The sequence below is a fragment of the Phyllostomus discolor genome, chromosome 7, assembly GCF_004126475.2.
Source record: "Phyllostomus discolor isolate MPI-MPIP mPhyDis1 chromosome 7, mPhyDis1.pri.v3, whole genome shotgun sequence".
NCBI lineage: Eukaryota > Metazoa > Chordata > Mammalia > Chiroptera > Phyllostomidae > Phyllostomus > Phyllostomus discolor.
In genome coordinates this window covers 16916503-16934275 of record NC_040909.2, presented here as the reverse complement: position 1 = coordinate 16934275, position 17773 = coordinate 16916503, and the positions used below count along the sequence as shown (strand labels likewise).

Here is a 17773-nt window from a genome sequence, read left to right as displayed (position 1 = left end):
CCTTGCAGGCCAAAAGGGGCTGGAAAGAAGTATTCAAAGTCATTAAAGGCAAGGACCTCCATTCAAGATTACTGTATCCAGCAAAGCTTTCATTTAGAATGGAAGGGCAGATAAAGTGCTTCCCAGATAAGATCAAGCTAAAGTTCATCATCACCAAGCCCTTATTATATGAAATGTTAGAGGGACTTATCTAAGAAAAAGAAGATCAAAACTATGAACAGTAAAATGACAACAAACTCACAACTACCAACAAATGAACTGTAAAAAAACAAACAAACCATAAACTGAGCAAACAACTAGAACTGGAACAGAATCAGAGAAATGGACATCACATGAAGGAATTTCAATGGGGAGGGAGAAGGGAGGAATAGGGGGGAAAGGTACAGGGAAGAAGAGGCATCATTAGTAGGTATAAAATAGGCAGGAAGAGATAAAAAATGACATAGGAAACAGAGGACTCAAAGAACTTTTATGTACAATCCATGGACATGAACTAAGGGGAGGGGAATGCTGGAGGGTTGGGGGGACAGGGTGGAGGGGAGATAAAGGGGGAAAATTGGGAAAACTGTAATAGCATAATCAATAAAAAATACCTAAAAAAAGAGTTCACTTGAAAAAATAAAATAATTTTAAAAAAAGAAAGTCCAAGGAAAGTCCAAGAATTTAACAAATATTCTAGGGCTTTTATGTAAAAACATTTGCATATTCTGTGAATTGCCTAAACATCCTTCAGCCTACAAAGGGACAGGAATGCTAGCTAAAACAATATCAGGATATGATGGATAATTATTGAAACAGGGTGAAAGACTATGGAGATTCATTATCCTATCCTCTTTACTTCTGTGTGTGTTTAAAATTTTCCTTATAGAGAAGTTATTTTAAAAAGACAAATTAAAGTAGACATATAGGGATGAAAGGGCAGCTTTGGGTTTGTTGATTTTAACAAATATTTGAGAGATCAAAAATATGAGGACAATCTAAAAACTGATTGGAAAGTAAAAGTAAACAACTCTTGGGACATTGTTCAATTGTACATTGTGAACGATGAGATTTACTCCTTGGAGTGGAATTGAAATCATTTTTATTTGGTCAGAAAATCACAAAAGATACTTTTGCATTTGTTAATATATGTGCAGCCTCATAGAAACCATTTAATATTCTTTTCTCTAATAATACAGATCTAAAATATACTCCAAACTATTCCTTCTCATTGTATACTCTCTTCCATACAGGCATTTGCACAAACACCAACACACACACACACACACACACACACACAGGCACACAAATACCTAGAATATCTTCCACCCCTCTCATGAAAGGAATGTGTGTGTATATTTCACATAAAAGTAGGCCAATTAACAAATTGTTTTATTGCAGCATTTGGGTTAATCAGATGATGCTGCAAATTGTCTTTTAAATTCAGATATTTCTATACAGTTGCTCCACTGTCAAAATGCTAGGAAAGTCCAATAATTTTAACAGAACAAAAGCCAGCAAATAGTCTGTATTTATATCTTTTAAAAAACTTAAAGCAGTAAGCAACGTATAATTCGTTTCCATTTTGATGACCATCGTGATTACAATACCAGGTTAGAGTGAATTTCACCTATTTAACAAAAACTCCTGACTCCATTAGAGGAATAACCAGCTAACAGATCAATTCTGCTAGAGAAAAAACTATATGAGTGCCTGAGTATTTGCAGCCTTTATTCCTCCTCTGCTTCTGAAAGAATATTGTACATACGTGTTTTCTTTTTTTTTTCCTGATAAAGATAATGGGTGGGTAGAGCTGTAGAGCCAGAGGTAGGCCAGACTGGCAATATTATCTTCCAGCCAAAAATAGGATTGGATCCTAGATAATAGGGGAGGAAGAACAAAGACTAAGGAAGCCCTGGGGCAGATGGGATATTCAGAGACAGTGGAAAGGAAGGAAGAGGGATACTTATTATTGGGATCTTCTTTACATGTATAAAGATAGTAGAGTAGATTTGAATTGCTTTTACATCTTTCTTATTGTTTTTCCTTGCACTTGATTCCATGCTGAGATTGGACAATGAAGCAGACCAGCATCATTAGAGTAACGATCATTTACCAAACATTTGATTTACTTTTTTGATTCATAATCACTGAAGGCACAAGAATAAATGTCCACAAGGGATGTTATCTTCTTTGTTCACTCTTAACCTCTATTCCATCCAAACTTGGGTTCCTTTGAGATTATATTATTTCTACTTTCCTCTACTCCTTTGAGCCTAACTGAAGGAAATTTCTATCCTGCTCTCCACTGTAACTAGAGAATCGGGAGCCAGATGAGATAAGATGAGGGACCTTAGATGGACTGTCCTCTAACACTCTTATTTAAATATGAAAACATTTATTCCACAGTGGGACTTGCTGTCTTTACAAAGAAATAGACCCCAAATCTTTAGGTTTGTCGATGGCTGTATCTTCACGTAATGAAGGACAGCTATCCCTCGAAACTTGGTTCTCATCTCGTAAGATGGGTCTTCCTCCTGAGGGTCCATTGTTATCACCCTGCTAACCTCTGGTGATACCGAATTCCCTTTTACTGTGGTGCAAAAGAGGGTCAAGATCAGAACCCTACTTCCTTCCTGATCTCCTCCTCCATCACCCTCCTTCTTCCTCAATTCAGACCCCACACTTCATTGTCTTTCTTCCAAAGAGCCAAGCATACACTCACCTCCGGATATTTATCCTTCTGTCCCTTTTTCTGGAATACTTGGCTTCCACATATCTCCATAACTTTCTCCTTTCCTTCACTTAGGTCTTTGTCTAGATCTTTCCAGATTTCCGTATCTAAAATATCACTACCTCCCCTGACACCCTCTGCCCTTTACACTGCCTTGGCTATTTTTCCTCAGCACATATCAAAAAGGAAGTATTATGTATGCATTTTCTTATTTATTGTCAATCTCTCTTTACTGTGATATAAGGTCTGTGACAGCAGGGACTTTTTTGTTTGTTTGCTTGTTGTTTTTTTTTTTTTTTACTAGTTTAGTTCTGTAGGACCTAGCAGTTTGCCTGGAAGATAGTGCCCAATAAATGATTTTTGAGTAAATAAACATCCTTATTGTTCTCCTACTATTGAGAAAGGGCTAATTATTCAAGGTAGTGATAATTGTGATAAGAAGTAAGGAGGGGACAATTATGCACAAGAAGATATATGGAATGAACTGTAGAATATTATAGAACTGAAGTTAAATTCTGGTCCTGACATTTATTATCTGGGTATACTTGGTCAACTCATCTAAACTCTGTGATCTATAGTTTTCTACCTCAAAATGAATTTTCAACTTAAAAACAGGCTGTTTGAAGAGTAAATGTGATAATGCTCTAAGAGCATCTAGAACAATGTCAATCATAGGAGGCTTTATTTCAAAATTGGTGACTATATAATTCATCTTAGAAAATGTTCATTTGTTGTCCTGGCTGGTATAGCTCGGTGGATTGAGCACGAGCTGTGAACCAAAGTATCGCAGGTTCGATTCCCAGCCAGGGCACATGCCTGGGTTGCAGGCCATGACCCCCAGCAACTGCACATTGATGTTTCTCTCTCTCTCTCTTTCTCCCCCCTTCCCTCTCTAAAAATAAATAAATAAATCTTTTAAAAAAAGAAAAAAAAAGAAAATGTTCATTTGTTGTTTAGAGCTTACAATTTATATCCAATCTTAAATTGAAATTTACTCACTTTCTGTTTTTATAGTTACCAACCAGGAGAATTTTCTGATATATTTTTTATAATTATTTTCTATCAAAAGGCAGGGGGTTCTTCCTCCTGACCATCTGAAACCAGTCTTCTCAGAACCAACCTCCCGTGTGAGAAAGCAAGTGACCGATTTTGGTTGGGGACATTCTGCTTAGAGCCAGCTTCCCGTGTGAACCACCACGTGATTCATTCTGGGTGCAGTCTCCCTTCAGAAGACGTCCTTCCTGTTCCTCTGAAGGCCTCGGGGGTAGCCAAAGCTTACAGTGTGATGTACATGCCCACTACCAAGACAGGGGTTCACAAAAGCTAGTCAGAGGACTGTTTTATCTCATTTTCAGAGAGAGGGGTAGGCAAAAGTTAGTCTGAGGTTAGCTAACTTTCTTTTTTTTAAAATTATTTTATTGTTGTTCAGTTATAATTGTCTGCATTTTCCCTCCACCACTCCCCGCAACTGCAGCCAAACCCACCTCCCTCCCTTGCTTCCACCCTCCCCTTGGCTTTGTTCATGTGTCCTTTATAGTAGTTCCTGAAAACCTTTCCCCCCATTGTCCCCTCTCCCCTCCCCTCTGGCTATTGTTAGATTGTTCTTAATTTCTTTAAGCGCCTTCAAAATGGAAAAAGTAGAGACTGGTACTACTTTGTCCTTTCTATTGTCTGGCAACTTCAACAGGGCCTCCCATAGGCTATGTCTACCAGGGTGAAACAAAGCAGAGTGTTTTATTGTGATATAGCGTATGCCGGTCTTTTACAAAGTCAGCCTGGTCAAACAGATCATAATCAATGTAAAAAGGACACTCTCTTCTTACCACTTTAAGTTTCACCGTTTGAAATAGAACCTTTGAACTCTCTTCACTTCTGAAAGGCATCACTGTGATGACTGCAGAGTTATAGGTCTACTTTCAGTTGACTGTCCAGTTCCTACGATGAGAAGAGAAGAGAGGCCCAGCCTCAGGGTTACTTTTTATATGTGCCTCACCAATATTAATAACCTAGCATTTGCTTTGTGCGTTTCATGGTTCATAAAAGCTATTCACTGGCCTGTATTACATAACAGTCATATCATTATTCCCAGTCATTTGTTCAACAAACATTTACTATAGGTTACCATATAGCAGATTTGGGGTTACTGCTGAATGTAAAGTCACAGAATACTGTGAGTTAGGAGGCAGCCACAATTTATAAGTAAGTTCCAGATATTTTATTGGCTGGTCTAATGTTTTACAATGAGTAAATAATAAAATTGGGATATAAAAATAAAATTCATTATTAGTAAAAGAATCCTATAAATCATTCCCTTTCTATCCACAGTTTGAGAGAACTGTGTGAAATATGAGGATAAGGGAGGGAGAGAAAGAGGGAGAGAAACATCAATGTGTGGTTGCCTCTTGTGCACCCCCGAATGGGGACATGGCCCACAATCCAGGCATGTGCCCTGACTGGGAATCAAACTGATGACCTTTTAGTTCACAGTCTGACACTCAGTCCACTGAGCCACACCAGCCAGGGCCTTATGCAGAAATATTTTAAAACTGGACGGTCGTGTATACTCCCCAACTGTCAGAGCACAGGCTTGGCCTGTTTAGCTGAGTGGGTGCAGAAGGAACAATCACAGTGTGTTTGCTCTGCTGTCTTCAAGTCATAGGATAGTTTTCAGAGTGTCTTCCGGTTTGAAAAATTAAAAGAGAGTTTGCTAAAATTGTGTGTATGTGTAAACTGTTAGGTTCCAGAAACTACATGATGCTTTGGGAATACAAAGATGAATTATGCAGAGATCCTACCCTCAAGAGGCCTTTGAGTTAGTAGAGAAAGTCACATAAACATGAATGAGCTGAGATGCTTTATACATATCCAGTTATATGTCTCTATGGTAGATGCATACAAAAAGAGATTGGAGTTGACTTGTGATTTTTTAATTACTTGTTTAATCTCTGCTTTGCTATCAGGAAGAAAATTCTGTAAGGACTAGGCCTGTATCCATTCTAATTCAGCGCTTGAAGCTTTCACGGACGGCACAATGCTTGATATACAGCACCATGGCTCAAATTAATTTTGAATGAATATTAGGCAAGGATGAATAAATAAATTAAGTACATTGTATTAAAAATTAATTAATGGAGGTTCACTCTTTGGGCATCGGGGGTGGGGTGGGGTGGGAGTGGTGGATGGAAAAAGAAACAGACAAGATTCTATGAAAGCGAGCAACTGGGAAAGGAGGGAAGCCAGCCCAGACAGATAGAACAGTGTAATCGAATCAGAAGGTGTGTGAAAGGTCTCTACTGTTTGTGAGTAACCCTGTAAGTGGAAGTGTGTATTTATGTTGAAGTTAGATGGTGTTTTGTGCTAAGGAGCTTGGATTTTATCCTGCAGGTGAACACGCAGGGGATTAACATGATAAAGTTTGCATTGTAGGAAGATCTAGAGGCAATTCGAATCCATCTAGCAGGCCTTTACTGTTCAGTCCCAATGGAAGAATTGGTACCTATGTAAGAAAAATGGATTTAGGATAGTGACTCAAACCTTCCCCTGAGGTTGTCTAGCCCTAAGCTCTTTTATCCCTGTGTTTCTATAACAAGAACAAATGGATATTTTATTTGAGACCCATTTGTAGCCATTGTTTTTACAGCAAACTCCTCCATAGGTGGGGACTGCCAAGCTATTTTGTTTTATTTTTGTATGGCTCAGATTAATGTATTCATAGATGTTACAGCACATGTGGCCTTTAACACCTTTTTGAAAAACTCAGTTTTTACTATCTGGGTAAAATGTACTTAGTATTGATGAGTAAGTGATTTAGGCTACACGAAGCACTCTTCAAACTGTCACAATTTCAGCGCTTTGGCTCTCGAACTAGAAAAAGATCAGTCCCACGCCACTGCCCAGTAAATCCTTCACCCACTAAAGGGGAGGTCCTCATCCCCACGGAAACGTCTAGCCTTGTTAACTGACACCTACGGTGTAATATACGGCTTTACTTTGAAACTGGAATTATATTTATTTCTACTAACTCAGTTCACTGCATTTTGGGAATTCTTTCAGCCTCTAGCACAGGAAATATATGCTTAGGAACAGCATGTGGGAAATGGAGATATGTTTTCTTGACCTGAGTTGAGATCAGTTCGGGTTGCCTATGTGCTTTCTGCGTTGGTGTTGGACTGTAAGTAGATAATGAGAAGAATCCCGATGTTCTTTATTAAAAGGTTCATCCCTACCTTTCCCTCACCATTTGTTTTTACCTAGGGCCGTTACTGTGAGTCCCACATGAAATTAACGCTACAGCTGGGATAAGACTTGGAATTCTCGTTTTGTTTATTTCTTTGTCAAGTACACAGGCTAGTTATATTGAAACACGGAAATCAGGGGACTCTATGCTCTCTTAAAAGAATGGTTGCGCCCTCACTATTCAATCCTTTAAAATTTAATTAATGTAATGAATCGCAAGCTGTTTTTTGTCTATCTGCCTGAATTTATTTAGTAATTTGATCAACAGATAATGAAATGTGCATTAACCCCCAGCCACTCTGCCAGGCCACTGGGGCAGAGGCTAGGCAAAGGTGAACAAGATCCAGCTCCTGACTTCAATCACATCAAATTCTCGTAATTATAGAGAGGAACATGGAAATGCATTATGGAAATTTAATAAGGTTTAGCTGGTTCCCCACTAATGACTAATGGACATTTACAAATAATGGTACATGATAATTATGCTACAATACTGAGCAGCATTTCAAAAGGGTGATATGTGACAATATAGAAAATTAATGTAAATATGGAATTAATGTAAACAAAGAACAGAATCCACCTATGAAGCAACAGTGCCCCTTTTGGAATTAATAAAAAAAAGAGAACTAGACAGATTAGTGGATATATATTTATGCATTTGAATTATAAGAAAAGGGAGGAGGGGAGTTGAAAAGAGGTCTTATACTTTTTATTTGAGTCTTTAGATAGTTTGAATTTACTGACTTTATACATGTCCTGCTTCCATTTATGCAATTGTTTACTCATTTATTTATTTTTAATATCAAAGAGGTATTATACTTTAAGATTATAGCTGCTGTTTTTCTTCCTTGCACTTCACTTTAGTAAAACGTGTCACGTTCCACAGAGTGTGTCACCCCCTATGAACATGGCATCCAGTGTGCAAAAAGCTTTGTCAGAGGCAGGCATGGGGCTGAAATACAGGAGACAGGGGAATGAGGGAAGACCAGGCAATGGTCCATTTTGGTCAATAAATAAGATTCTTTTGTTTTTAAGACTCTATCTTAGGAGCCTTTTCGTCAATGTTCTGCTTTCCAACTGTACAGGGTTCCCCAATCTGTAGCTGGGTACATAAATCAGTCAGTTGTAAACCAGTTGATGTTTCTTGAAATTACTGGTAATTTCTACTTTCTTGGTGTCAAAATATGCCTTCATTAGGCACAGATAATGTTTTGGTCATATTCCCCAGAAAAGGAACCAGATTTAACCTTCAGTGCATCCTTTGCATCCCATATACTTGAAAAGTTAATGTAATTTTCCTGATTCACTTTGGTTTTTCTTTAAAAATAATTGTTTCATAAATGAAACGAATGATCAGAGAAATGTTGACAAATTAAAAAAATAATGGTGTTTTTAATACTTAAAACAGAGAGGTGAGTTTGAGGTAATGTAATTACCTCAATAATGTGATTGATCAAAAAGTGGTTTTCTCTGTCGTGTGTCTGGGAAAACAGATGTTCTCTGCTTTTATTATCACTGTGGGGCATTTTCCTCTTCTGTGCGGCTGCTTCCCCTGGTAGAGAATTGTATTGAAAACTAAATAAGAGCATCAATCCATTACTGAGGGGTAAAATTGGTAATGCACATGCAAATTACATTTTCTTTGAAGTGCGTTAACTTTTTATTTATTTCCACTTTGGGGGTTTGTGTTGTGCTTGTTTTGGCCTAAATGATAGGGGTAACCACGTGTCTGACACTTGTAAATATAACGCATGTAATTTGTCTATTCTGTTAAAACAAACTATTATTAGAATGGCAATGGAAATCATGTTAGGAGATCACATTGGCTGTTTAGTTTTAATTCTAATTCTAACCTGTGGGCAGAGAACCACTGTAATCATAGCTTAATGAATATTCAGTCTTTTTCTTCCATCCCGAAGTTATGAAGTCAGTCACAAGAACTGCTGAAAAGTCATTTCCTTTTACCTTTGATGGTAAGGAAGGTAGGAAGTAAGCAGTTGGAGGGAGAAAACTGGAGAACACAGCTATGGGTATTTTGCCACCAGCTACCACAATATAGCTGGGAATTCATTTAACTTTTATTTTGCTTGTTGATAAAATGAAGGACTTGAATTAAACAAATTTTAGGATCATATGAAAGAGGTTACATATATCTTCCAGACTGGAAGTTTATTATAACTCAGAACTACACTTTCCTTATAAATGTAGTTATTTCCATATAACTCCATTTTGCTTATAACAAACAGTACATAATACATAATTAAGTGGTAAAGAGGGTGCTGAAAGTTGAAAGAGAATGTAGCCAAATAGATCACTTTACCAAAATATAATAACTTTCATGTAGTGTTTCCCATGTAAATTTTGGCTTAAATTAGGAAATTGCAAGCTATACATCTAGAAAAATATATAAGATAGATGATAGATATTGCACACACACCCATACATATATGCATAAGAAGTCTATCATGTATAGAACATATGTGGGAAAGAATAGAACAAATCATTTGCACACAAACCAGGGACTTTACAAAACTGGATATAATAGAAATAAGTATTTTGGAATAAGTCTGGAAAAATAAGGGAATGGTTCAAGCATGGAGTTAGCAAGAAATACACTTACATCTATCATGTTTACTCCAGATCAATACAGGCTACCTCTGCCTGCATCTGAAGGAAGTTGAGTATATACAGCACTCAGTTTAAGGACTGTGGAGAATTATAGCAAGACATGAAAGGAGGTCAAATTTATTGTTGTAAGGCCAGGTGTTCTAAAAGTATTTCAACTAAATCCTATCATTGTGTCCATGTGATTCGGTTACATTTTCATTCAGCAAACACATGGTGCATGCCTGTTTTTCAGCCACATTGGGTAATACCGGGTATCAGTCCTTCACATGTTCAGTGGCGATCTGGTGGTCGGTGAAGGGGAAGCTGTGCATGGAAACTCTGATGTTTCAAAAGCATTTGTGGTACTGGACGTGATATCTAAACTAGAGGATGTTGTGTGGCCACAGTGCCAGAAGTTGTCATCCATTCTGTGCTTCCAAAATACCTGTTCATACCTCCGTGACAGCATCCACTGTCATCTATTAGAGTGCCTTGTGCTTGTCTTTCTCCCTCTCGAGACCGTGACTGCTAGCTGGGTGCAAAGTCCAGAGTGGTACAGTATGTATCATAAACAGAAGAGATTTTTTTTGGGGGGGGGTTATTTGTTTTAGTGAATGAATGTGTTAAAATTTTTCTAAGTTTGAGTAACATTCTTCAATCTGTGTCATTTTTAATTATTCGTATAAATAGCTTTTTAATGTGCAAGTCACCCTGAATAGCATGGAAGTAATTAGGGCGGAGATTAAAGTTGCTTTATTATTTTGCTTGAAAACTGATTCACATGCACCTAAAAGGCAATCTGTAGATGGAAATATTATTGCATTTTAAATTACAGTTCTTAATATTCTTTTTAAAATATTTTTCATCTCATCCCTTATTTTCACTCTGAGACTTGACATTAGTTACCTAGTTCCTCCCATTCTGTCTTTATTCTTTTTTTCTGAAACAACATTTTAAATCTATCTAAGCTGAAAAAAAAACCTTAAATTTAATGTTTAAACCACTAGAGATAAGTAATAAAGAGATATATTTTTATTTTTTAAAGATTTTATTTATTTATTTTTAGAGAGGGAAGGGAGGGAGAAAGAGAGAGAGAGAAACATCAATGTGCAGTTGCTGGGGGCCGTGGCCTGCAACCCAGGAATGTACCCTGACTGGGAATTGAACCTGGGATGCTTTGGTTCGCAGCCCGCGCTCAATCCACTGAGCTACGCCAGCCAGGTCAATTTTTAAACCATCATCACAATCTATTATAAATTGTAGAAGAATATTTAAAAATTGAATGATAAAATTGAAAAAAGTTCAGTGTCTCTAAAGGACAGTAGAAATTCTGTTATTGCTATATATTAGTTAAAAATCTATGTCAATATCTACTTGTAGAATATGGTGTTAGAGAACATTCTTAGTGGTTCATAAAACTGAAGATGTGTTAAGTTTTAATAGAAAATCAAACTGAAAGATTTTACAGTAATTTTGCTGAGCAAAGTATTTGCTGTTGTTTTGTTTGTTTATTTGCTTAAAACAGCAAGTCCTATTCATCTTTAAACTATCATATCAGTGTATGCATTGGATGTTTCACATTTAGCACAAAGTTTAGAAGACTAGAAATACTCCCCTAAGTAAGCAAACAGTAATTACTTCTTCATAATTACCATGCAACTTTATTGCTTTGCATTGTTATAATTATATTTTAAATACTCCCCATTTCCATGATAGACCATAATGTCTTCTAGCACATTACAATCTGTGGCTTTTAACTGCATCTCACTTCCACAAAGGCATTGTTTCCACTCAGTCTCTATTTTAACTACTGTTAAAAGAGACTTCACAAAATTAATTGGCACCATAATTCTGCAATAAGGAAATTGCAGGCAATATGATATTTCTGTGCTGCTGAAATCATCTCATTACTCAGAGGAGTCATGTCTGATATCTAAAAAGTATTCCTTCTTCTCTTAGGGAGTCAATTATAATCAAATCCGTGTTTCTCAAACTTCAGTGTGCACACTAATCACCTGGGGATCTGGCTCAGTTGCAGATTTTGATCCAGTAGATCTGAGGAAGGGCACGAGATTCTGCATTTCTGGCAGGCTCCCAGGTGATGATACCAGTGCTGTTGGTCCTTGGACCGTGCTTGAGGTAGCATAGCAAGGACCATAAATACTTTAGAGTATTTAGAGTCTGATGTTTGAGCTACATAGTGTGTTGGGGGTGGGGAATAAAGCTGGGAAAGAAAATTCCAAGTCGGAAGAAAGGCATATACAGGGGAGGCACTGTGAATCCCACTCAGGAGTGTGAGAGGCATGATGAAGGATAAGATGAAGAGGACAAATTCTTATCTTTTGATCAAGGTGTTTGAATTTTATCTTGCAGTATTTAGAACTCACCTAATCACTAGAAAATTATATACCTAATTTACTAATTCACCTAATGTACTAGTGTTATCTCTTGTACACTCAATGAAACACACCCCCCTTGAGAAATGAAAAAATCAAAATTACATTACTGAAACTCAAGGATAATATTATGGATGTATCCGTCTTTTTTTGAGTGACACATTGAAAATCTGTTTCTAGGGTTTTATGTTTTATTCATGCAGTAATACATTGCAGGCCTATATTTTTCTCATCATAAGTATCTTCAAGCCAGTGAAGTAACAGCAGTTGTTTCAATTTAGCAACATCAGTAAATATAAATAAGGCATTATCAACATGTACAGTATATTGAAAATTCTCAAATATCAGGATGGCTAAGATTTGTGTTTTCTGAGACACTATAAAACACAAAGACATCTCAGTTGGAAGTAAAGAAAGTCTCACTCCATGACTTTTTGAATTTCTCTTAGGGTAAAAGTAAGTTTTTGCAAAGGGGATTGGGAGCTGGGTGAAAAAGGTGAAGGGATTTAGAAGTACAAATTGGTAGTTAAAACACTCACCGAGATGTAAAATATAGCACAGGGAATTTAGTCAATAACACTGTAATAACTTTGTACAGTGTCAGGTGGGTACTGGACTTATGGGTGGCTCACCCTGCAAGTTACATAAATGTCTAATCACTGCACCAAAACTCATGTGAGTAGCAACTGCAATTAGAAATTTTTAGTTGAAAACAAATAATGGAAAATTTCAAGACAGGTTTAAATTGCAGAATCTCCTAGTTTATCTGTATTTGATAGTTAGCAAACTAGAATATGATTTGGAAATTTCATTGCCAGGATGCCTCTGCAAAATTTTTTGATGCCAGTGTGTAGAAAAAATAAATCCTAAGGTTAACAATTTGTTCAGAGCCTCTCGTTTTCCTGTCAGTGCAGCCCCCCTAACTATTTAGCATCCAAAGTTTCACAAAAAAGGCTTTTGAATATGTATGTGCACACATGTGCGTATGTGCGTGTGTGTACACACCTGTGTGTGCATATATACATATATGTGTGTATGTATATTAATTATCTTTTTTAAAATATTTTATTTATTTATTTTTAGAGAGGGAAGGGAGGGAGAGAGAGAGAGAGAGAGAGAGAGAGAGAGAGAAACATCAATGTGCGGTTGCTGGGGGTCATGGCCTGCAACCCAGGCATGTACCCTGGCTGGGAATCAAACCTGCAACATTTTGGTTCGCAGCCCGCGCTCAATCCACTGAGCTATGCCAGCCAGGGCTCATATGTTAATTATCTTGATTGTACAAATGTGTGCTACATGTTTTACATATTTAATTATATATTTAATACATATATTTTAACTAAATACTAGGAAAATTCTGCCTTTTTAGATATGTAATTTTAGGTATATTATTGTTTTATGGAGAACAAACTAAAAGTAGAGATTATCTCTTTCAACAAAGAAAAATTTCCTAGAACTCCATTCTAGAACTGTTATGATCAAATAATTTAATATGGGGTTTGGGGAAAAGAACTCTCAGTAAAATTGTTGTGTGGATGGTACCATACTTTTTCTAGTAAGTGAAATGCAACTTTGATGGATTTAAACTGCCAATAGATCTTTTGCAATGGGATCACAAAAAATAATAGTAAAAATAATTTTTTAAAAACAGAGAAAGGGTAATTCATCATGGGCAAGTGCATTTCAACACACATGAGTAACAGGACCTACACCTGGCTGGTGTGTCTCAGTGGATTGAGCACCAGCCTGCAAACCAAAGTGTTGCCAGTTCGATTCCCAGCTACAGCATACGCCTGGGATGTGGGCCAGGCCAGGTCTCCAGTACGGGGTGCACCAGAGGCCCCAATGTGTGGTTGCACATTGATGCTTCTCTCCCTCTCTCCCTCCCTTCCCCTCTAAAATAAATAAATAATTTTTTTTAAAAAAAAGAGTAACATGACCTACATCATACAGCTGGTAATGGAAGCCCGGCTTTGCTGATGACTCAGGAGAGGGACCTGGGCTGCAGGGGCCAGATGGTCCAATGACAAGCCATCGTCAGCAAGAACCATTCTGGAAACACAGATCCTCTCCATGAGCAAATCTTTTTGTCGTTCTTGGAGAAGAGTCACACATTCTGTGGCCAAACCACCATGGAGTTCAAATGGAAGAGAAATGATATAAAATTAAGCCCAGTTGATTAAACACTCTGAACTCTGACTCTGACAAGTGATCACCTTTCCCAGCTGACAACTGGCAGTGTGGCTAACAGAGATGCTAAGAGATAATGGTAGTTAGAGCTAACATAGAGTTAGTATTTATTTACATACCATACATTGTTTTAAGCCCTTTCCATGCATTAATTCATGTAATTCTCACAACAGCTCTTTGAGGTAGGTAACATTATCATCCCCATTTTATACAGGAGGAAAATGAATCACAGAAATACATTTTTTAAAGTATGTATTTTCTTATAACTAGTAAGGCAGGAAACCAGACCTCAAAGCCAGGAAGCCGACTGCTAACCCTAATAATTGACTGCACCCAGAGTATGTATTAAAGCCTTTAGCAAGAGGAACGGCCTGAAGAGAAGCCATTGTGATAGTCCGTATTGCACTGTGTACTCTAAAAGAATGTGCTTTAGGAGGCAAAAGATATAATGAGTCTTGCTTCCAAGAGTAGCAAGTGCGTCTTGTGAAAGTCATTATCCAACAAAGCATAAAAGGTAGAATCTACAATTCTTTACAGCAGGAGATTTAAGGTATTTCTGGATTTGGTTGTCTTGGTGGGAAATCTGTGTTATTGCTGGTGATAAACTCATATGTTAGCATGACCACACCCTTTAAATGGATGGATGTACCTCAAATGTTTATAATGTCAAGAGAGAAAATATCCTATAGTGAGGAATTATATATATATATATATATATATATATATATATATATATATACTTTTAAAATCTCACAGGAAATTTTCTTACACAAAGAGTTTTGAGGTCCACTGCTTGCATTTACCCATTTGGTGTTCATCTGAAGAAATAATTTAGACTATTTCTAATGTGAAGAACTCCATAATCATTTTTGCTTCAGCCAGATTAGTAAATGGCCTTGGCTGCAATGGTAGGGATGACTCACCCACATTTGTGTTCCATCTTCCAGCAGGCCAGGCTGGGCATATTCACGTAGCCACGCAGAGAAGCAAGAGAAGCAAGAGAAGCAAGCCCTAATGCTTGAAAAATTTTAAATCTTCTGCTTTTGTCTCATTTGACAATATCTCATTGGCCAAAGCAATTTACCTGGGGTCAGATCAAGAGTCAGGTTGAGAGGACTCAAACAGTACTACATGGCAAAAGAGAAGGATACAGGGAGGGGTAAAGAATTAGGGCTATTAATACAATTCATTTTTAGCAAAACACAATTTTTTTCCACCAGAGTGTGGAGGGGTGGGGAAGGAAAGGGTTCATTTTGGTTTTCAGACTGTAAATTTACAAGTTAATATCTGGTCTGTTCAAGCAAATGCACTAACAACAACAACACAAAAAACCCTCCCAGCCATGTTAGTGTATTGATCAAGTTTATTGGGCCCATTTGGCTTTTTCCCCCAATTCATTCATTTTTAAATAATTTGTAGTAACAACAAGTAGCAATTTGGCTGGCAAGGAGAAATGTGGAGGTGGCATCAATTCTCAAAGAATAATTTTTGTCCTGTTATGTTTTTAAAAGATGATCATTTTTGCAATGTTATTGTTGGAAGAGGGATTCTGTCATGCTTTCGTTTGGGTCAATTTTTCTGAGGAATTAAGTTTACACAAGCCACCGAGGACCATACTTTCCCCCATCCATAATTCATTTGTTAGGGCCATATCCGTTGGCTGTATTTATGATGTGGGTTCACTTAATATTCAAATAATTAGTCTCCCTGGGATTCTGACTAGATTTACTGGGAAACTGGAGTGAAAGGGGTTGGGTGAACAATCAATTTTTAGGCTTTATGAAATTGTAGAGAATAATGAGAAAAAATGGCTAATTTGCTTGCAATTGCAAAATAGCTCCCTTAGTAGAAAGTCGCTCCCATCTCTTTCCAAGATAGAATTCGAAGGTCTCTATAGTGAAAACATCGCTGATTTAAAGGAGAAATGTTTATCCAAACCCAAATACTGGTTATGGATGTGTTTCTAACATAACTGGAAGGGGTCGACACTTGCCTCTTCACTTCTAAGGCAAGTTCACATTTTGCTTCGGCTGATTATTTTTTCAACGGTATTTGTTATCTTCTTTTATGATCTGCCAGCACTTTTTTGAAGCCCGGTTAGAACAGAGGCCAACAGAGTGGAGACTAAAAAAGGGCCAAATATCTCTCCAGAAGCGAGACTACTTCAAAAGCTATGCATTACAAAGCCCTACTGTGACTCAAATAATCACTTATTTTTAAAGGGGGATTTGCTAATAGAGGATTGGTTTCTTATCTCCCCAGCCCCTAGTGAGCCTTTACTGTGCAAATTCGCTGATGGAGGACAAAAGAAGAGACAGAATCAAAGCAAATACACCCAGAATGGAAGGCCGTGGCCCAGGGAAGGAGAGGTGAGTCCTGGCTGGCTTGTGCTCAGAAAGTGGGCAGCAGACAGCCTTCAGAAGAGCGGCAAGACCCATGCATGGGTCCCTGAGGACATCAGGTCCCATGGAAAACCAGATGGCTTCACAGGGGGCAAAGGAGCAGGCCTGTGTTAATGTACTCAGGATAAAATTACTTGAGAAACAGTATAGGACTTCAGAATTGACCTCCGTTCTACACTACACTAAGTCTTCTGTCATTAACCCAACTTGAACTTCATAGCCGCTCACAGAAAGACTTCTTCACAAAGAATTGATCTGTAATTGTATGGTATTTAGTGATACGTAATTGAGGGTATGATTACTTAAGAAAATATTTTCAGTGAAATCAATTGTAAGAGTTCAATGTTCGTGTTTTGAAGAAAACAAACAAAAAAAATAAGATTTATTTCATTCTATCATTGGGGTGTTTTACCTGCACAAGTATGTGTATTTATGTATATGCCCATATGTTCATAAATGTGTTGATATGTGTTATATGTGTATATATATCAATATAAAATATAAATTTTTATATTGGCCGAGAAGAAATAAAAGGTAATAATGCACAAGGTTTTGTTTTTCACAACAAGGAGAAAAGCATGTAACCATTAATTATCCATTTACCCTACTAACACCAAATGGTAGAGAAGCAAGCCTATGGATCCAATTGCACTTGGAATAATTTTTGGTTATTTTCTATTGTAAGAAGACAAAGAAAAGGTGTCTAGGCTTCTAAGAGGTTTTTTTATTCTTCGTGAAATGGAATGAAGTTGTCTGAATGACTTGAATAAATGCCATTTTGTACCAAGGCCATGATTTCAACAGAAGAGCTTTATTTAGCATTTCTATTCAAGGCACCCACTTCATCCATTTATTATTTAAGAGGCATCCTATTTGATGTAGCATTTTACACTCAGCACAGAGAGGAGAGTAGTAAGGAAAGAAGTGGGGCGCGATTTTTCTGAGCAAATCCTTTAGCCGTTTCTCAGTTCCTAAGGCTGCCATCTGTTTTGAGTATTTTCGTGCAGGTCCAAAAACCCCTCTTCAAGAGTATAGTTATGTCTAAGTATTGCATAACCTATAACTCGTTACTTTAACACATGAAAGAGAGAATCACCATGGAGTGCCTAAAGCTAATTTTAAAAAGGCAAGAGTTTCAATATTCTCAATTTTAGCAAGGCAGAATGACCCAGGTGTTTTTCGCATGCAGTGTAGTAGTCAGTGGGGCAGCTGATTTCTGCTAACATTCA

General features: G+C 37.4%; 1 protein-coding gene across 9 annotated transcripts in view; it reads left to right on the top strand.

Moving 5' to 3' along the window:
- Positions 1-17773, top strand: part of RBMS3 (RNA binding motif single stranded interacting protein 3) — a 623271-nt gene that overhangs the window by 470194 nt on the left and 135304 nt on the right. For all 9 annotated transcript variants that reach the window (XM_036031515.1, XM_036031514.1, XM_036031516.1 and 6 more), the window contains one exon: positions 16405-16511. In XM_036031515.1, the coding sequence (XP_035887408.1) occupies positions 16405-16511 (107 nt within the window). The remainder of the gene's footprint in view (positions 1-16404; positions 16512-17773) is intronic.